Genomic DNA, 20,366 nt, shown 5'->3' with positions numbered 1-20,366 from the left:
ACTTACCCTTTTTGCTTTAGGCACGGAAACGTGTACAAAGAAAGTGGACGCCATGAAAGCCTTGAGAAGGTTCAGTTATGTTCCTATCAAACTGTCCAGGCAGATCACTTTGTAGCGTCCAATGGAATCACTAGGCAGTTAGGGAAATATCATATATCCACTCCGCTTTGAGGATTCTTTAAGAGTGTGTTGAAGTACAAGTCTTGTAGGGGATTCAGCACCCATGTTCTTGCAATGATTAGTCCCATCCACCCCTACAAGAACTGTTGGTACGCTCCACACCAGAATGTATTCAAGCAAAAGGGGAGCTTTCATCTAGAAGATGGGGTTCAGAAGAGTGGGCCATCTGTTTTAAGACTGTCACTGTGTGAAGTTCGTACTTCACTCATTGTTCACAGCGTCTTGTAGTTGCTTTGTACTTGCAATCATGTCTTCAATAGAAGTTATGGTGCACCTTAATAAACTCTTGAAAAAAAAAGTGGGCCATTGGATCTTCGCGGAGGTGGATTCATGGATGGTGGATTGTAGTGGAGGTCGCAAGTTTGCCTTGTGATGGCCGGGCCGGTTGCAATAACAAAGCCACCGGCAACAATGGTTGAACAGGGTTCACCCAATTATTTAGTCTTCTCGGTATTCTTCACCGAAATAGTTTTCTCATTGATTCAACTGTTTTATAGTACATATATGGTCTCAACTGATTGATTTAGTAGAAGGTATGTGTAATCTTGATCTTTTCGTTGTTTCGGTTGGCCTATCAATCTTGTAAACCCTAGATTAGGTAATATAAATCGTAGCGTGAGTATATTCATGTTGTTCTTGTGATTGTTCTGAATTTTGCACGCTTAGGCTTATCAATTGGTATCCGATTGTGGTTCTCGGAGGAGGTATGGATCTTGAGCGCTGAGAAGTTGGGTTCTCTCGTAAAATCATTCTCATATGTTCATGGTTTCGGAAGCGGCGTAGTGTTATCGGATGCGGCTTAGCGGCGGCGGCAACGTTAGAGTGCAAATATGTAAGTTGGGTTGGTTGCTGCAAAAACTGCGATAGTAAAATTCCTCACCTGACCCCTATTAGTGCATCACACGGAGGTGGGAGGTGCTAGCGGCGGTGTTGTTGATGGTAGGATCTGGTAGAATTTGGTAAAAAAATGCCACTTGTTTTGCCAGATCATCTTGTAGTGAGGTTTGTCCGTTCCTTGCGAGCTTGAAAAATCCCTCACTTGCATCGTGGAACCACCGAAAGAGTCTTAGAATTCATCCGCCCTTGCGATAGCTTCCCTTGCATCATGGAACCACTAAAAGAGTCTTAGAATTCATCTGCCCTTGCGATAGCTTCCCTGCAACTAGATGTTTGCACTCTACAAAGGCACAAAGAGGAAGACAAGGAGTATTTTGAGTTTACACAATTTTTCCAAGAAAATTTTGAAAATATACAAGAGAATTTCTTGTATCCGACAAACTTCACTAAATTTGTCTCCAATGTGGCACATGAAGTTAATTTTGGTTACACATGAGGAAAACAAAGATCCAAATTGTCAACTTACACTTACACCAGGACAAGGTAGTGTTGTTCTTCCAGAAAAGCAGAAAGAAACAATTGGAACTACAACATTTCATGAATTGCAAGGTAGAGAATTAAACATAGATGTCACTCCAAAAATGCCTTACAGGCACCCACAAGGGTAACTGCCCCTAAGTGTGTTTGTGGTAATTATTGACAATTCCTATGGGGTAATGTCTTCAGTGAGTTTTATATGAAAAAATATTCCATAGGTATTGCTTGAAGACCATGTGACCACTTCATAGTGGACTTGCCCAACTTAAGTCCCCAACAGTGGTGTGGGCTTTACAAACCTTGCTAACCCTCTTCTTGGTGTTCAAGGTTTCAGCTGCCAGGTCATGTTCATCAACAAGCAGCGACTGCAGGGGAGGCCGTCGGCTTCATATCCGCGTCCTGTGTGTAAGTGGGTGCTAGCTAGGTCTCAGGAATTAAGGAAACTAGATGAAACCCCGCGCGTTGCCGCGGAAATTTAGGATATGAAAATATGAGTATAACTTGAGTTAAGCTTTGGTTAAACAAAAACATTGAAAGAGCGGAATAATAGTAAAATCATGGGAAAAGTAAGGAGTACAATGGGCACATGAAAATTATTTGAGATCGGTAAATGTTCATAGAAAAATGTGATTCACCAATATATTCAATCTTAAGTTGTTGTGATCCAGTCATTTATATATTTTGTATACCGATGACCAAAATACATGAATTTGAAATTTAATGCTAAACGCTATAATATTTTTCCGATACATTCGATGCTGAATTTTAGAGAATTTGTTTTATGTGACGTGGTGAGAAAGGATGTAGTAGTTGGCATCATATGGGGACTGTGTGGAGTGATAGTATGAGCACGAATCCTGTTGGCCCTCCAGTAAAACATATTAAGAAAACTCTCAGTACTTTTCTTTCTTTCGTACACACAAACACAAAGAAGAGTCGTTCATGTAATATAGTAGCAATGTAGGTACCGGTACCCACAGGAGCATTAACATGGCAACGCTAAGAGGTTGCAAAGTTCAAAACGGCTTCAATAAGTAGTAGAAATCTGAGCCCTAAGTATATGTACCAGCCTCCTATTTTTTTCTCATGTTAGTGACATCAAATCTAAAATCGAACAAACCATCACAGGGCTTGAACCCCAAACAATAGTAATGATTGTTGTCCTGAACTCCTGATAAATAAATCATACGTAGTAGCCTCTATATTTGAACAGTGAAGATCGGTAGCAGAAGCTGTTGAAAGGGAGCTGCATCAAAGGGATCTTATCAAACCTTATAAACATGTAAATAGAACAAATCGAAAATAAAAAACTGTCTGATGGACACATTAGTACGAAAATAGTTGAAATGAAGGCAACGACAAAACCATTTACCAATTGTCCAGATGGTTAATCACTCAGAAGCAGCGCCTCTTATTCTGTAGTCAAGAAAGTAAATAGCAAAACATGTACAGTGAAAAACACATGAGTGTGATTTTCTACAGTTTCAGGCAAACTTGTGGTGAAAATTTCCACAGCAGTTCTTATAATTTTACAGAGATATGTATGATGATTCTATATTTGAGAAAGTAGAAGAAAAGTCAAATAAAATGTGTTAGTCTTGCATGAAACGCCATAGAAGCAAATCAAAATATAGACAAAGCTCACCTTCGCAGTAGGCTGGGGTACACTTCCTAAAAGAAAATTAACAAATAAAAATCTATGATTTTTAGACATGTTACTTCTTGGATTACATAATCACCGGAGCATCACTTACATTGTGCCAGCAGCAATCCCCAAATATCAATCTGCTCACATACAATTCAATATGGGAAAAGATGTACAATCCAAACCAAACAGCTAGAGGAATAAGAGGAAAAAACTTACATGGTCATAGCAGCAGTAATGTGCTTAAAGAAGACCCAATTTATCTCATCATGCACCTGTGATACATCGCCGCTGCAGGTGAAGTATTGCCAATCTGTGGGTATTAAAAGAAAAAGGGTCACGCTGGCGGACTGAGTGACAAACCTACCAAGCAAGGGGGGTACTAAGACCAACAGCGGTGAGCGTGTAGAACCGAAGCTGCAAATTCTTCCCATCGGCGATTTCCATCAGAGCAGATCTGCTATCACCCCGGTGTGGGGGCTACGGGAGTGGATCTGCTCCATTGCTTAAAAGGGATGAAAACCTTCGTCGGTTACTCTTGGGAATAGGATATGAAGAGGCAAATAATCCATCAACACTGGGGCGTTTCATCGATGTAATTTAAGGACGGATTTATTGCGTTGAATGCGGGAATTGGCAAAGAGGAACCGAGCGGAGTTGTGGTGGGGGAGAGATCTACGGGCGACCTGGCGAGAAAGACGAACGTAGTCGTGGACTCGTGGTGGTCGAACGGGTGATGGGCCAGTGCGTTCGGTCGGCCCATCTTCTCGATGCGCGTGGGTCTGGCTACTGTCATTCGGTCCTCCCGTGGGTATGGCGACCAAACTGTTCTCGTTCCGCTCGTGCCGTGTCGGCTGGAAAAAAAAACGTTGCATACGGCTGAAAATAATGAGGGAAAGGTGAAGATTTTTAATGAGGTGACGTGGCTCGCTGTGAGACCAGCAAAATGGGGCCATCTATTAAGAAAGAGAAGATATTGTAATGGTATCAATCAGGTCTGGTCGAAGTCATCGAGGGTGTACACCTAGATAGGGGTCAGTTACAAAGCCGGCATAAATCAGTCGAGGTAGAACGTTAATACAATACACAGTTGCAAGATTATATGTAAATGTAGCACACAAGCATGTACATTACCAAAATTACGACAAGATCTACCACGAATACTTACTAATATGACACACGTAAGGTTGATTTCGTCCAGATCTACATATTAAGTACTGAAACAATATGGAATAGCTACCTTCAAGCACAACAATTGCTAGAGAAAAATGTACATGTACTAAGCAAGATTGAGTAAAGATTACTATCTACAACCTACAATCTGGCTCAGATATACCAAATCAACTAATCCGATCTACGACATGCTCACAGATTATACATAGCTAGGGTTAGGAGACTCACCGGCATCGGAGAGGAACCGCTTGCCGAGCTCGGAGAAGACGTGGAAGCCCGCGTCTCCGCCTCTTACCTGGCCATCAGTGAACCTCTGCCGGCACAGAGAGCTCAAATGGGGAGGCGGGGAGGGGGGGGGGGGGGGTGGAGACGAGATTTTGGGCGGTGATCCGTGTGGTGATATAAGGGGTTCAAATCAGCGGGATGTGACGAAATTTGTCCCGCCAGTTTTCGTGGTTGCGCGCGTGCTCGCGCCATCTCCAAGCTTGCACGGGTGGAGCGAACATTTTCCCCTTTTCAGCCGTGTCGAGTTTTACAACTTTTACTATGGTTGGGGAATTTAGGAGCCCTTCAATCAGTTTAATTCGACGGTGGATAAAGTAGTAGCACCCGGAAGCACTGGAAAATAAGTACTGGAAAGTACTGAAAAGTACTGGAATTATTCATTTATTTTAATTTACTAGAAGGGTAGTTATGTCATTTTGCGTTTAGATGGCATCCCTCATCTCTGTGCCTTAACTCTCAGCCACGGTGATTCAAAAAAAAAAAGAAACTCTCAGCCACGGAGGCGGCCGCCGCGCCTGTCGCATCCCCCCGTCGCCGCCCCTGTTCTCCATTCGCACCGCCGCCCCGTCCCCGCCGGCTCACCCATCCACGCTCGCTCACCACCTCCATCCCCTATCTCCTGCACAAATTACCCTTTCTGGTAGCCCTGCCCGGTCGCCACTCCGGCATCGCCCTGGCCGGTGGCCGCGCCGTGCAGCGCCGTACGGGATTCGTCGCCCAGGACGACCTACACCACTCACACCTCACCGTACGCGAGACAGGAGCTCTCGAACAACCTCCAGTTCACCCCCGTTGGACCACTGAGATGAGGCAGAGGAGGTGGTGCTGGCTGTAGCTGCCGAGCGCAGCGTACGGGTGGCCAGTCCTGCCGCACGACTAGCGCGCCTCCGAGACGGCGTCCCCGGCACGGCTGCCCAGGGGTGGTGGGACGAGTAGACCGCGAGCTTGCTGATGGGCATGTACACGACGGTGGACCTCGCCAACGTTGCGTGGAAGCTGTTTGACGAAATGCCACATGGGGCATTGGTGGTGTTGAACATGACGAAATGCCACATTCGGGGCCGCCGGACGACTAGACGTCGGCACTATATGTCGGAGGCAGAGAGGACACGTCGGCACTACATGTCGGAGGCAGAGTGCCTCTCTGACGGCATCCCGGTGCGGCGCCGGGGGCCGAGGAGGTGGACCCGGCGGTGTCGAAGCTGCAGGTGGCCGGGACGCCGCGTGATGCCGGCGCGATGCGTCAGAGGTACTGGAGGCGTTGAACATGATAATCAGGTGCGTCCGGTCCAGTGCAGCACTTTTTTTTGGTTATGTCTCCGAGTTGCAAATGTACCGATGGCCATGTGCAGTAAGAATGGTTGCTTGGCCAATGGATCAACGTCCTGGATGGAGCTCGTGTTCCTTGATTTATCCTCCTGTACCTAGAATTATAGAGCGTATAGTTTCAAACTCATTTGCTGACATTCACTACTACTCTGAATGCCATTTGCTTTAAGAATAGAACCACTGTCAAGCCTTGGTTAAGCATGAATTGATCCTACTACCTGTTGATTGCCATCGACTACTTTAAGAATAAGTTTTAGCAGTAAATAATTAGGCTAAGTGTATCATGGTATCTATTGATTTATTGGACATGCATGGCATATGTTTATCTTTAATTTTTGACATTCCACAAGATTATAGAACTTGTTCTTTAGGATGTTAAACGATGGTTTTAAGGCTGATAATGAGCAGTTGAGCAGTAAACATACAATATAGCACTGTACTTGTATATTGCCCATTGCGATATGCTTATGGGTCTTCACCAAATCTCATAATGGTTGATGACAAGGGATAACAGAAGGAGACTAAGGCAAGTTTCGCTTAACTCGAGATTCGAGGATAATTTTGAATAACACACCAACAACACTGCAGCATTGAGTAGTCATGTAGAATAGTCAAGCCAAACAAATGGCTTACATTAAAATGTAACAACTCTCCAGATCGGTTCGAATTTAAAATTACAAAGTTTACCAGCAATATTGACAAAATGGCAGAACTTAAGTATAGGCATAGATTGAAGAACATGGCTGTGTCTAAATTGTCACATGCTATAAGAGCAGCTCATCTGAAACTACCCTTGACAGCCACTCCCTGTGAGTTTCATAGTTCCTTGTATGGGCTGACCTGTTGGGGCCCAGGATTTGATTTCCTGCGTGCTCTTCCCTCCACAAGCCCAGTGACAGCATCTGTGGCTAATTTATATTGATCCTTTACAGGATTAGTAGGTTTAAGAGTTTCAATCTTCCTTGGACGCCCGCGTTTCCGCTTTTGGCTACCAATTGGCCTTGGAGGGCTGATTTCCTTTATGCTGGCATCATTTGGAGGGCTTTCTTCCTTTTTGCTGGCATCATTTGGATTGCTGATTACCTGGATGTCGTCATCTGCAGCATTGTCTTTGTCAAGCTTTGCCATTCTAGCTTTGTAGGCCTTCTTCTGTAGAGCAGAAACCGGTATGTTAGTTGTACTGTGCAAACATGGAAGATTTTGCTGAATTGAAAAGACAGTTGTGTCGGACTAACCAGTATAGGTTTCTCATAGGATTCTAGTCGAAGCATGTTACAATCTGAACGTAGAAGGCTTGTACATATTTTCCAGTTGAAAATATGAATTTGTGCCTGAATGTGCTAGCAATGCATATGTTAGCACGGCGACGTAGGCATAGTAAGTAAAGGGTAGAAAATAAAATTAGTGTTCCACTCACCTGTGTGAAATCATCGGTCATCTTTTCCCCGTCCCAATACAACATGTATTTCAGAGTGTATGACCCACAAGAATAGCTGAAATGTATAGTTAAAGTTCAGTACTATTCTGTAGGTGGAAAATAATGTAGAATTCAATACTTACCCATCCTCCTGTTGTGGGATGTTTGTATAGCATACTTTTTTCCACTCTGTAATGTTGATGGGACCTGGTGTTTGTACCAAGCCGCCCTGGACTGCTTCTATGATGCATGTCTGAATGCACTCCACCAGTGTAGTTTCTTTGGCCTCGTCACGAATAAGCGGCAGAGAGTTGAGGACTTGAATCTCTTCTTTGTCGAAATTCAACACAAGTAGATGCCAGTGCATATTGTTTACATTGAACGGGATTCGAACCTGCCGCAAAATTAGCGCAGTCTCAGTATAGGGAAGCATTTCGATATGCAAATAAAATAAAGTTTGATGGGACCGACTAGATGAAATGTTGCATGTAGTTTGTGATTATGAAATAAGAAAGTCTGTGAAGTAGGAAAATCAGGAAACACACATACCGTTCGGCGTCCCACACATTTTTTTGCTATACGAGCAAGCCAATTGCTTTCGCTGGGACCATGTGTCCGAGCGGTACCCCCGTATGATTGTAACAGCTTCCTGGTATCTTTGGGGTATAGAACTGATGTAGTATCAGTCTCTATATTACTAATGTGGGCATATGCATGAATAACCTGCAAAATCCGCGATCAGGCAACATGCCACCGGTTGGAATAGTTCAACGAGAAGCAATGCAAGAGGCATACCTCATCGAAAATGAATTTTTTTATGACATTTTGCTTTAGGTGATGAACTTTAAGCACCGTCTCTCCGACGTCAACTACATCAGCATCTTCGTAACTTTGGCGGAGGAAAGCTGCCACCTCTATGTCTTCGTCCGTCAACTTGTAATCATTGTCGAATACAGGCTTTGGAGATGGTGTGGTTTGGTCGGTGACATCTTTCTCCAATGGCTTGTTTTGCACCATGTGATCACCAGCGGGTGTTGTTGCAGCAGCCTGACCTGTTGATCTTGTAGATGCATCGAACGGAGGATTTGGTGATAACCTATCGTCTCTAACATTGCCTTCTTTCTACCAAAAAAAATTGTTCATTGATCAGAAATCCATTCATATTAGCAAGGTCTAGGACTACAATTATCACCTGGGCATATGCAGCCGTAAACGTTGATTGCGTGCTGGCATCAACCATGCATCTGAATCTCTGTACCACAAAATACATAATATATCTATATATAGGAAGATGCTTGTAAAATTGATGTTCCAGTATAGATACCTGGAATTCCCTTTTGACCTGAAGAAGTTCGTCCTCCACCCTAGACAACCTAGTTTGAGCAGCGTTTTCAGTCCTAATTTCGCCTACCTCATCAGTCAATTCGAGAATTCTGGAGTCAATTTTGTGCTCCATGTCAAATAGTTGTCTGCCTATTTTTTTCTCGAGTTCTTGGCGATGCTTTGAGATAGTTTGCATTATGAAGTCCATCTATGACATAAATAACAACACATTGTGAATGAAGGTTAATGAGTTAGTTGAGTGTTAGCTTATCTGTGGTATTGAGGTATTGAACAAGACGTGCCTTTGATGGACTTACTTGTTGGTTGCTTATGCCCTGATATGGTGGCTGTGCTTCATAGCTGAAATGTGCATCCGCATGCCTCTCTCCTTTTGTTGCCATGGTAGGATGAGCATTGGTAACGTTGCGCCGTCCATTCTCATGGCAAATGTTCATGACAACCTTGCAAAAGGTACAACACATCAGTCATAAGAAATTAATAAGCTAAAATGAAATACTTATGTATAGAAAAGCACATCTCCTCGATCTGGTCCTCCAAGAGCATAAGCCGTCGTTCTTAAGGTTGCGTTGGCTTCATCCCATCGCGCCATCAGCGGAGGTGGTCTAGGAGCATAAGAAGCCGCCCCAGCACGGAGGTGCTCCCAGTACCAAACCTGCATGAAACATTAGTTAATGTGTGAGGAGTGATGCAGCATAAGGATATTTGTATGGTTGATGCATTGAACGTGAGCTACTGTTATGTCACTTACTTGCAGCAAGGGTAAATTTCCCTGAAGAGAAGTTTGATCTAGGTATTGAAATTTTAGGATGGAATCCAACAAGTGAGTGAGTGTGAAACACCCCCAGTTAAAACTGGGAATATCTGCCACATTCTCAACAAGGGTCAAATATTTACGATCCACATAGTCATTTGCTGAGGGTGCTAAAATAGTGCCAATGGCATACAAAACAAATTGTCTAATGAAGTGATCATCAGGATATGTGGAGCTTCTAATCTGCTTCTCAAGGGCAGACACCATAAGTTTGCCGTTTGATTGGTAAGCATTAAACAATTCTATGTTTTCTGATCCTTTTGTGCGGAGGTTGATATCCTCCCCTTGTGTCGGAAGATCCATTATTTGGGCCACGTCCGTTTCGGTTATAGGAATATCCTTACCACGGATCCAAATAGTTTTCTTATCTCTGTTGTATCGCTTGGCAATCCTCACTAGCATAATACGTCGTAGAGACGTGTTCTGCAGTTTTAGGAGTCCCGCAAGTCCGGTTTTTCCTTCAATGGCCGTTATGTGGGCAGGTGAGAAACCTTTTATGGTGTTTGCAAATCTAGTTGGTGAGCATGCCAACTTCATTCTTGCATGTCTTACACCTAGTTCCTGCAACACACATGAAATATATGTAAGACTAAAAGAACTATCTGGTCATATTTACCAAGAGATTTCAAGCAAAGTGGCATGAATATACGTCATCTGTTTCTTCTTTGAATGGTAACCCTGTGCGATCAAAACTATCAGTGGAAGTATCCATTTCTCGCAATTACTCTGCAAAAAGATAACTGAACATTAATTCAGAATGGTATGAATGTTGCCGTGTACTGCTTGCATCAGTATAGTATTAATTTGGTCACACCCATCCCATGTTTACAGTTTGTAATATTTATTTATTTCAAATTTCTTGCTGTTCCCTAGAGAAAGAACTTCGAAACTTTAGTGAGCATGATTCAAGTTTACTGTTTGACACGTTTCATTTGCAGTATCATTTGCAAAGTACAGAGAACATGAAAGAAACTAGCCTTTATTAAATTGTTCTGTACTCATTGATCTGGACTGAACAAGTACAATTAAAAGAACATTCAGTTTGCCTTCTCTTAATTTCTTGCAAAAGTTAGTACAGTTTTTTTGCAAAAGTTACATGATTATCTTAGTTAGAGGCTTAGAGCTTCCTTTTAAGTTACCTATTTCTCTCTACTCTGCATATGGATGCGTCTTTACATTATTTGTTGTAATTATTCTTATCCAAATTTCTTAGATGAACTCATCGGTTTACTTGGTTACTACAGTTTAGGTTGCTGTCGACTGATGGATTAGCATCTGAATCCTTAAACTGAAACTGGGCGTACAAGAGAGATGGGTTTGCAGGTGAAGACTGATGGGTGTCTCAGGTAGATGAGGAAGAAGAGACAGTTGAGAAGAGCTTACAGGGTGAAGACCACACCGCTGTGGTAAGTTGCCGGAGCTAATCAGTGAGGCGGTGCGGCCGAGTGAGGTCCTGTGCCGCGTGGAGGGGAGCAATCAGAGGACGCCGGGTTGTCCTCTTGTTCATTCAGATGCGAACTTCCAGTCCTGTTAAAAGTGAGAAGAGAGAAATGGGTATGAATCGTGATGCTTGCGGGAGGCAGTTGTCATATGTCCACTCCTCACGTACTACTATTTGTTTTGATTTGTGTACGATCGCGCTTAATGGAAGTAGTTCCTCTATTTTCGTTGATGTAAACCGTCGTCTCCACTTTGCCCGCGTGTATCCCAAATGTCCTTCCAAGTCGCCCGCCACGTCTCTGACGATCGTTGCCCAGAAGACAAGGTCGGTTTTTTCATGTAACGATATATATACTCCATCGGAGCCAAAATATAGTATCTATAATTTTATTTTGAAGTCAAAATAGATAATATTATGTAACGATATAATATTACAAAAAAATAATATTTAGAATTTGGCCCCCAAAACCCTTGTTTTGGCATCTCCAACGGGACGACGCATTTCGGACGTCCAAATTGTCCGCGGGCGTCCGTTTGCGTCGCCTGGTGGACGGGAAAATGATCGCGAGGCGCGAATAGTCCGTTTGCGTCGGGGGCACCATGAACACAGAACCAACTTGGAAAACCCAAGCCAAAAAGGGTGTGGCATGCCACCATGCACTAGTGTGTCAAATATAAAAACCCTTGTTTCGGCACCTCCCGACCATGGGGTCACCATGAAACACACAACCAAATTGGAAAACCCAAGCCAAAAAGGGTGTGGAATGCCACCATGCACTAGTGTACCAAATATTGGCCCAATCCAAGGTGGTTTGCCATTTTTAGGCCAAGTCAGACCGCTTTGGCCCCAAAAACCCTTGTTTCGGCACCTCCCGACCATGGGGTCACCATGAAACACACAACCAAATTGGAAAACCCAAGCCAAAAAGGGTGTGGCATGCCACCATGCACTAGTGTGCCAAATATTGGCCCACTCCAAGGTGGTTTGCCATTTTTAGGCCAAGTCAGACCGCTTTGGCCCCAAAAACCCTTGTTTCGCCACCTCCCGACCATGGGGTCACCATGAAACACACAACCAAATTGGAAAACCCAAGACAAAAAGGGTGTGGTATGCCACCATGCACTAGTGTGCCAAATATTGGCCCACTCCAAGGTGGTTTGCCATTTTTAGGCCAAGTCAGACCGCTTTGGCCCCAAAAACCCTTGTTTCGGCACCTCCCGACCATGGGGTCACCATGAAACACACAACCAAATTGGAAAACCCAAGCCAAAAAGGGTGTGGAATGCCACCATGCACTAGTGTACCAAATATTGGCCCAATCCAAGGTGGTTTGCCATTTTTAGGCCAAGTCAGACCGCTTTGGCCCCAAAAACCCTTGTTTCGGCACCTCCCGACCATGGGGTCACCATGAAACACACAACCAAATTGGAAAACCCAAGCCAAAAAGTGTGTGGCATGCCCCCATGCACTAGTGTGTCAAATATTGGCTCACTCCAAGGTGGTTTGCCATTTTTAGGCCAAGTCAGACCGCTTTGGCCCCAAAAACCCTTGTTTCGGCACCTCCCGACCATGGGGTCACCATGAAACACACAACCAAATTGGAAAACCCAAGCCAAAAAGGGTGTGGAATGCCACCATGCACTAGTGTACCAAATATTGGCCCAATCCAAGGTGGTTTGCCATTTTTAGGCCAAGTCAGACCGCTTTGGCCCCAAAAACCCTTGTTTCGAGCACCTCCCGACCATGGGGTCACCATGAAACACACAACCAAATTGGAAAACCCAAGCCAAAAAGGGTGTGGAATGCCACCATGCACTAGTGTACCAAATATTGGCCCAATCCAAGGTGGTTTGCCATTTTTAGGCCAAGTCAGACCGCTTTGGCCCCAAAAACCCTTGTTTCGAGCACCTCCCGACCATGGGGTCACCATGAAACACACAACCAAATTGGAAAACCCAAGCCAAAAAGGGTGTGGCATGCCCCCATGCACTAGTGTGTCAAATATTGGCTCACTCCAAGGTGGTTTGCCATTTTTAGGCCAAGTCAGACCGCTTTGGCCCCAAAAACCCTTGTTTCGGCACCTCCCGACCATGGGGTCACCATGAAACACACAACCAAATTGGAGAACCCAAGCCAAAAAGGGTGTGGAATGCCACCATGCACTAGTGTACCAAATATTGGCCCAATCCAAGGTGGTTTGCCATTTTTAGGCCAAGTCAGACCGCTTTGGCCCCTAAAACCCTTGTTTCGGCACCTCCCGACCATGGGGTCACCATGAAACACACAACCAACTTGGAAAACCCAAGCCAAAAAGGGTGTGGCATGCCACCATGCACTAGTGTACCAAATATTGGCCCAATCCAAGGTGGTTTGCCATTTTTAGGCCAAGTCAGACCGCTTTGGCCCTAAAAACCCTTGTTTCGCCACCTCCCGACCATGGGGTCACCATGAAACACACAACCAAATTGGAAAACCCAAGCCAAAAAGGGTGTGGAATGCCACCATGCACTAGTGTACCAAATATTGGCCCAATCCAAGGTGGTTTGCCATTTTTAGGCCAAGTCAGACCGCTTTGGCCCCTAAAACCCTTGTTTCGGCACCTCCCGACCATGGGGTCACCATGAAACACACAACCAAATTGGAAAACCCAAGCCAAAAAGGGTGTGGCATGCCCCCATGCACTAGTGTGTCAAATATTGGCTCACTCCAAGGTGGTTTGCCATTTTTAGGCCAAGTCAGACCGCTTTGGCCCCAAAAACCCTTGTTTCGGCACCTCCCGACCATGGGGTCACCATGAAACACACAACCAAATTGGAAAACCCAAGCCAAAAAGGGTGTGGAATGCCACCATGCACTAGTGTACCAAATATTGGCCCAATCCAAGGTGGTTTGCCATTTTTAGGCCAAGTCAGACCGCTTTGGCCCCAAAACCCTTGTTTCGGCACCTCCCGACCATGGGGTCACCATGAAACACACAACCAACTTGGAAAACCCAAGCCAAAAAGGGTGTGGCATGCCACCATGCACTAGTGTACCAAATATTGGCCCAATCCAAGGTGGTTTGCCCTTTTTAGGCCAAGTCAGACCGCTTTGGCCCCAAAAACCCTTGTTTCGGCACCTCCCGACCATGGGGTCACCATGAAACACACAACAAAATTGGAAAACCCAAGCAAAAAAGGGTGTGGCATGCCACCATGCACTAGTGTGCCAAATATTGGCCCACTCCAAGGTGGTTTGCCATTTTTAGGCCATGTCAGACCGCTTTGGCCCCAAAAACCCTTGTTTCGCCACCTCCCGACCATGGGGTCACCATGAAACACACAACCAAATTGGAAAACCCAAGACAAAAAGAGTGTGGCATGCCACCATGCACTAGTGTGCCAAATATTGTCCCACTCCAAGGTGGTTTGCCATTTTTAGGCCAAGTCAGACCGCTTTGGCCCCAAAAACCCTTGTTTCGCCACCTCCCGACCATGGGGTCACCATGAAACACACAAACAAATTGGAAAACCCAATCCAAAAAGGGTGTGGCATGCCACCATGCACTAGTGTGCCAAATATTGGCCCACTCCAAGGTGGTTTGCCATTTTTAGGCCAAGTCAGACCGCTTTGGCCCCAAAAACCCTTGTTTCGGCACCTCCCGACCATGGGGTCACCATGAAACACACAACCAACTTGGAAAACCCAAGCCAAAAAGGGTGTGGCATGCCCCCATGCACTAGTGTGGCAAATATTGGCTCACTCCAAGGTGGTTTGCCATTTTTAGGCCAAGTCAGACCGCTTTGGCCCCAAAAACCCTTGTTTCGGCACCTCTCGACCATGGGGTCACCATGAAACACACAACCAACTTGGAAAACCCAAGCCAAAAAGGGTGTGGCATGACACCATTCACTAGTGTGCCAAAAATTGGCCCACTCCAAGGTGGTTTGCCATTTTTAGGCCAAGTCAGACCGCTTTGGCCCCAAAAACCCTTGTTTCGGCACCTCCCGACCGTGGGGTCACCATGAAACACACAACCAAATTGGAAAACCCAATCCAAAAAGGGTGTGGCATGCCACCATGCACTAGTGTGCCAAATATTGGCCCACTCCAAGGTGGTTTGCCATTTTTAGGCCAATTCAGACCGCTTTGGCCCCAAAAACCCTTGTTTCGGCACCTCCCGACCATGGGGTCACCATGAAACACACAACCAAATTGGAAAACCCAAGCCAAAAAGGGTGTGGAATGCCACCATGCACTAGTGTACCAAATATTGGCCCAATCCAAGGTGGTTTGCCATTTTTAGGCCAAGTCAGACCGCTTTGGCCCCAAAAACCCTTGTTTCGGCACCTCCCGACCATGGGGTCACCATGAAACACACAACCAACTTGGAAAACCCAAGCCAAAAAGGGTGTGGCATGCCACCATGCACTAGTGTACCAAATATTGGCCCAATCCAAGGTGGTTTGCCATTTTTAGGCCAAGTCAGACCGCTTTGGCCCCAAAAACCCTTGTTTCGGCACCTCCCGACCATGGGGTCACCATGAAACACACAACCAACTTGGAAAACCCAAGCCAAAAAGGGTGTGGCATGCCCCCCATGCACTAGTGTGGCAAATATTGGCTCACTCCAAGGTGGTTTGCCATTTTTAGGCCAAGTCAGACCGCTTTGGCCCCAAAAACCCTTGTTTCTAGCACCTCCCGACCATGGGGTCACCATGAAACACACAACCAACTTGGAAAACCCAAGCCAAAAAGGGTGTGGCATGACACCATTCACTAGTGTGCCAAAAATTGGCCCACTCCAAGGTGGTTTGCCATTTTTAGGCCAAGTCAGATCGCTTTGGCCCCCAAAAACCCTTGTTTCGGCACCTCCCGACCGTGGGGTCACCATGAAACACACAACCAACTTTGAAGGTTCGCCGGAGAGCTTGAGCCTGACGGCGGACGGTGGCGCGGAGAACTCAAGCCGCAAAGGGCGCAGAGAGTGGGAAGTTGAAGACGAAGTGGGAGCGTGGGGGACGGAAGGAAACCGTCGCACCCTTTATAGAGAAGGTACGTGGGCCGAGAAACAACCAGGCCCGCTCCACTTTGCTCGTGGGCCGCCACGTGGCGCAGAGGTACACACGCTGCGGAGGGTGCCACACAGAGGCCACAAGGATCCGGTGCGACACATTAATTGCGCGCGCGGGAGTCGAGCGATTTGACGCCTGACACTGGTGCGCCGGCCTTGTGCCCGTCGGTGGCAACAGCGCCCGGTCGGTACAACGCGACGGAGCGGCCGGTACTGCCGGCAGGAGGCGCAGGCAAGGCGGATCTACAGCGCGACGGCGAGCTACAGCGGGGCCGGCAGCGGCGGCAGCGCGGTGGGAAAATGGAGGCCGCTGGGGGGGGGGGGGGGGGGATTTTCAGCCGTTGTGGTTCTCTCGCGCGCCCGCAGAGATACCGTGCGCTGCAGCCAACGCGTCACATTTGGCGCTCAGGATAATGCAAAAAGCCGTGCGCCCCAAATTTTTTGCATCGCCACCACGGATAGCGCGCCTGCTGGAGGGCCGATTCGGTCTCCGCGCGCTGTATATTGGCGGTTTATTTAGCGCATGTACATTATAACGCGCATGTTGGAGATGCTCTTAGAACATATCCCGACTATCCCATTTTTAACCATAGGAAAATAAAAAGAAAACAGACGCCACGATCTAGTCAACACTAATCCCGCTACCTCCTATCTCTCAGCAACTGATCGGTTAGTTCTGCAAACGCAGCGAATTATCCGGCGCACGATGACCACTTAGCAATTTATCGCTTCACCTGACGAAAGAGAACACCCAACTCGGCCATTCGCCACAACTGCCTCGCAGAGAAACCACCGCCCAGTGGGTGCCGAGTTTGCCGTCAAGGCTTCAGCCGGTGATTCTAATCTCACCCAAGCTAAGAGCACCATCGGCGACACGCGAGGAGCAGCCGGGAACTTCTCATCAGAGAACAAGGTTGGTCGACTGGAGAGGTCGGCGTCTGCAGTTGCTGTATCTCATCAGAGATCAAGGTTGCTGCTCAAGCTGCCATCAACAGTATGTTCTTGAACTTCTCTCTCTCTCTCTCTCTCTATCTCTCTCTCTCTCTCTCTCTCTCTCTCTCTCTCTCTCTCTTTCAAATAGAAGTATACAAATTGAAAAACTAGTATAGAAGGCCAGCACAAATCCTGAAGCCATCCATGAGTGTAGTTCGTCGATGATAATCTGGCAGATCCGATGCTTTTTAGATCAAATGCTTTTTTGTCAATCAGAAGTCTAGGTAGTGTACAACTTCAAAGAACCACTACTGAAGATTGTAACCCCATACTTCAGATGATCTGTGAATAAGTTTAGCTGACACTGTAATAAAACAGATGGGATTTGTCACTGAAATAAAACAGATGGGATTTAATCATAATAATAACATGATGAAACTGCATTGAAAACCACCCCACACCAAAAAGCACCAAAATATAATTTCCACTGTCGTCTAAGCAATGAATCAACTTAATAATAAGGGATGGATGGAAATCCATTCCACAAAAAATCTCTGCAAACACAACATTAGTGAAGTTCCTGCTGATCTAGTTTCTGCTACATCAAGAGAAAGAATAGCAAAACAACGAATGAAGCAGGTAAACATGTCTGAAATTGGTTCATTGCAAAATCCATTGCACTTTACATGTACACAAACTGAACCAGGCCAATGGTTATGAGCAAAAGAACATGGCCACTCACGAAGTCACTTTAGGATTCTTTTTCTTTATTTGCGTATTCCAAAACCACACGAAAAGGAACATAGTATGATTAATTGTAGGAGTGAATATAATGAATATTCAGTAACCCAAAAAGGATAAAATCATATTGACTTTGGCGTTCGCTATGACCTTCCGTAGCTGGGTTAGGCAGTCCACCTTCTTCCTGTATGCCTCGATGCCCTTCTGGTGGAGCCTTAGCAACATCATGTCCCTCGTGGCACCGTGATCTTCCATCCCAGATGATCTGAGTACAGGCAACCATGAGCAATTAGACCGGCAAACCACATGGAATCAGTCCATTGCAGCACAGGGGCAACCACAGTGCAGATTAGGCGAGCGATGCGTGCGCACCTGAGCAATGGCGGACTAACTGACTAAGCAATTGAGAGCTCGTAGATGGTTCCATGCTATGTTACAATCCGTGCGACGAAATTAGTTCATGAGCAACTGCAACAAATAAGCTATTTGTCCTCTTGCACCATCAGAAACATGATACAACAAGAGAGCATCAGCAGATTCAGAAAATAGAACCTTCATAACTAAAGGATTATTCGAAGGACATTTGTTGAACCTCAATCATCTTCCCTAGTTAGAGCATGTGCAAAAACCACCAAAAAATTGATCTTACAGTAAAGGATCAAAACATGATATATGATTATGATTATGGTCACCAACCTTGCACCAATAGTTTTAAGGAGACTACTTCAGTTGGAGTATTTTGTTCCTAAGACCTTTTACTGTAGATTTAATATGAAGTAATAGAAACATCGCAATGGGATAAACTTCGAAAGCTTGCAGAGTTCATACATGAATTTTAGATCACGTTTGAAGGCCAAGTAGTCGCTTTAGAGCGGTCCAGATCAGTCTGAAACCAGCTCCAACATTTAGAATGAAAATTGTATGCATTGTCTGCATACTTTATGCACGGTTGGTAATCAGAAATGTGGAAGACGCCTCTATTTTTTCCTATTCAAAAAAACAAGAAAACAAGTACCTTAGTTACCAATTAGACTGCAACTAACCAAAAGAATACAACTAATCAAACCCTACGTTTAGGGATGTCCAGGAAAGAAAATTCAAGTATATTTACATGCTGGGTTAGGCTTAGAAGCACAACTAACCTATGCAAGCTCCTCGTACCACAAAGAAGCTTTAGAAGTAAACTTCTGCAATCAAGAAAAACCAGAAAACAAAATCAAGAACGAAAAAAGTTTTAGTAATGAAAGGAGATGAATATTGTTTAGTCAACATGGTTCAGTGAACTAATGAAATGTGGACTGAATTCGTAAAACAACAGTGCTAATAATCATTGTAATCCAGCTGGTGATGAACAGTGTTATGAATGAACAATATTGAATTTCTGTATCCTGTAGATATCAATTGTACCAAGCGTAAAATATACCTAGTTTTACTATGCACATAATTTGACGTCTTGTTATTCACCAAATGAATAATTACGATTAACTGAAGGATATGTATTGTAGGGACCATGGATTCAAAGGTGTGTCACAACAATGTTGAGGTGGATAAGCAAGTGTATCACGAACGTGACGAGATGGACAAGAGGGTGCAGTGCGAGCGTGATGACATGGACAACAAGGTGAGGCAGGAACGTGCAGCCGTGGACAAGGTGATGAAGCAGGAGCACGAGAAGATGGTCCAGAAGTTCAAAAGTATCCATGAGCAGATGAAAATGAAGTTGAAGTCGAGCGTGAGGAGATGGACCGGAAGGTGATGGAAGAACGTGCAGCCACGGATCAGGCGTTCAAGCGGGAGCATGAGAAATTGGAGAAACAGTTCAAGAAGATCCGTAAGGACATGAACCAGAAGTTGCAGCAGGACCGCGATGACATGGACCGCACTATAGAGCTCGAGCGAGCCAAGATGGACTGCAAGAATATGCAGGCACGTGCGGACATGGACCAGAAGTTGCGGCAGAAGCGAGAGGAGATAGAATCCAAGGCCGTGCTGGAGCAAGTCAACCAGGAAGCGAAGATCATGCAGGAGCATGCAAGGATAGATCAAAAGGTACATTTCTTCATTTCATATCTTGTTCATCATTTCGCCAACCAACATACCATGACTATTCTATAACAATTGCAAGCTACGACTAACAATATACAATTTCAGATCCCTCCAACCGAACAATCGGACTCAAAATCCCGCCCGTAAGTATGTCGCACCGATGCTATGCACATCTAAAATTCTGTATGAACATAAACATAATGGGATAACTCGTTATTTGTAGGGACTTGTAATGGATTTTAGTATTTACAAGGACAGGGAACTTTCGATATCCCGAAAGGATACCTTGAAGGAAAACCTGGTTCTATGATAATTAATGAACCTCGGCAAAGTGGAGTGGTATCTCGATGGTGGAACATTTAGCTCCTCACGATTATAGAGGACTAGCAGATTTGTACTACATAGAGCCTGGATGCGTACCACCAAACGGAATGGTCTTGATCGAAGGTCCAGAGCATGTAGAGCAAATGATGCAAGCTCTCAAAGGAAGGAAAAAATGTGATCTGTACATTGTCAGGAATGGTCCACCCTCAATTGATTGTTATGGTAATGATGGCTATTATGACATGGCTGAGGTAGCTTACGTTGACAACT

The 20,366-nt window shown here is 45.3% G+C and overlaps 2 protein-coding genes across 2 annotated transcripts; both read right to left on the bottom strand.

Moving 5' to 3' along the window:
* Positions 1 to 6,545: 6,545 nt before the first annotated feature.
* Positions 6,546 to 8,011, bottom strand: LOC124655501. The gene is made up of 5 exons (XM_047194382.1): positions 7,953 to 8,011; positions 7,547 to 7,797; positions 7,404 to 7,479; positions 7,222 to 7,317; positions 6,546 to 7,135 (listed from the first exon to the last, which is right to left on the bottom strand). The coding sequence occupies exons 2-5, from the start codon at positions 7,768 to 7,770 to the stop codon at positions 6,803 to 6,805; spliced, it is 729 nt and encodes a 242-aa protein (XP_047050338.1). The 5' UTR covers positions 7,771 to 7,797; positions 7,953 to 8,011; the 3' UTR covers positions 6,546 to 6,802.
* A 1,232-nt stretch (positions 8,012 to 9,243) lies between these two features.
* LOC124656164 (protein MAIN-LIKE 2-like) lies at positions 9,244 to 11,373 on the bottom strand. The gene is made up of 4 exons (XM_047194957.1): positions 10,942 to 11,373; positions 10,208 to 10,284; positions 9,496 to 10,119; positions 9,244 to 9,399 (listed from the first exon to the last, which is right to left on the bottom strand). The coding sequence occupies exons 2-4, from the start codon at positions 10,268 to 10,270 to the stop codon at positions 9,244 to 9,246; spliced, it is 843 nt and encodes a 280-aa protein (XP_047050913.1). The 5' UTR covers positions 10,271 to 10,284; positions 10,942 to 11,373.
* Between the last annotated feature and the right edge of the window lie 8,993 nt (positions 11,374 to 20,366).

The sequence above is a fragment of the Lolium rigidum genome, chromosome 5, assembly GCF_022539505.1.
Source record: "Lolium rigidum isolate FL_2022 chromosome 5, APGP_CSIRO_Lrig_0.1, whole genome shotgun sequence".
NCBI lineage: Eukaryota > Viridiplantae > Streptophyta > Magnoliopsida > Poales > Poaceae > Lolium > Lolium rigidum.
This window is presented reverse-complemented; position numbering and strand designations above follow the sequence as displayed.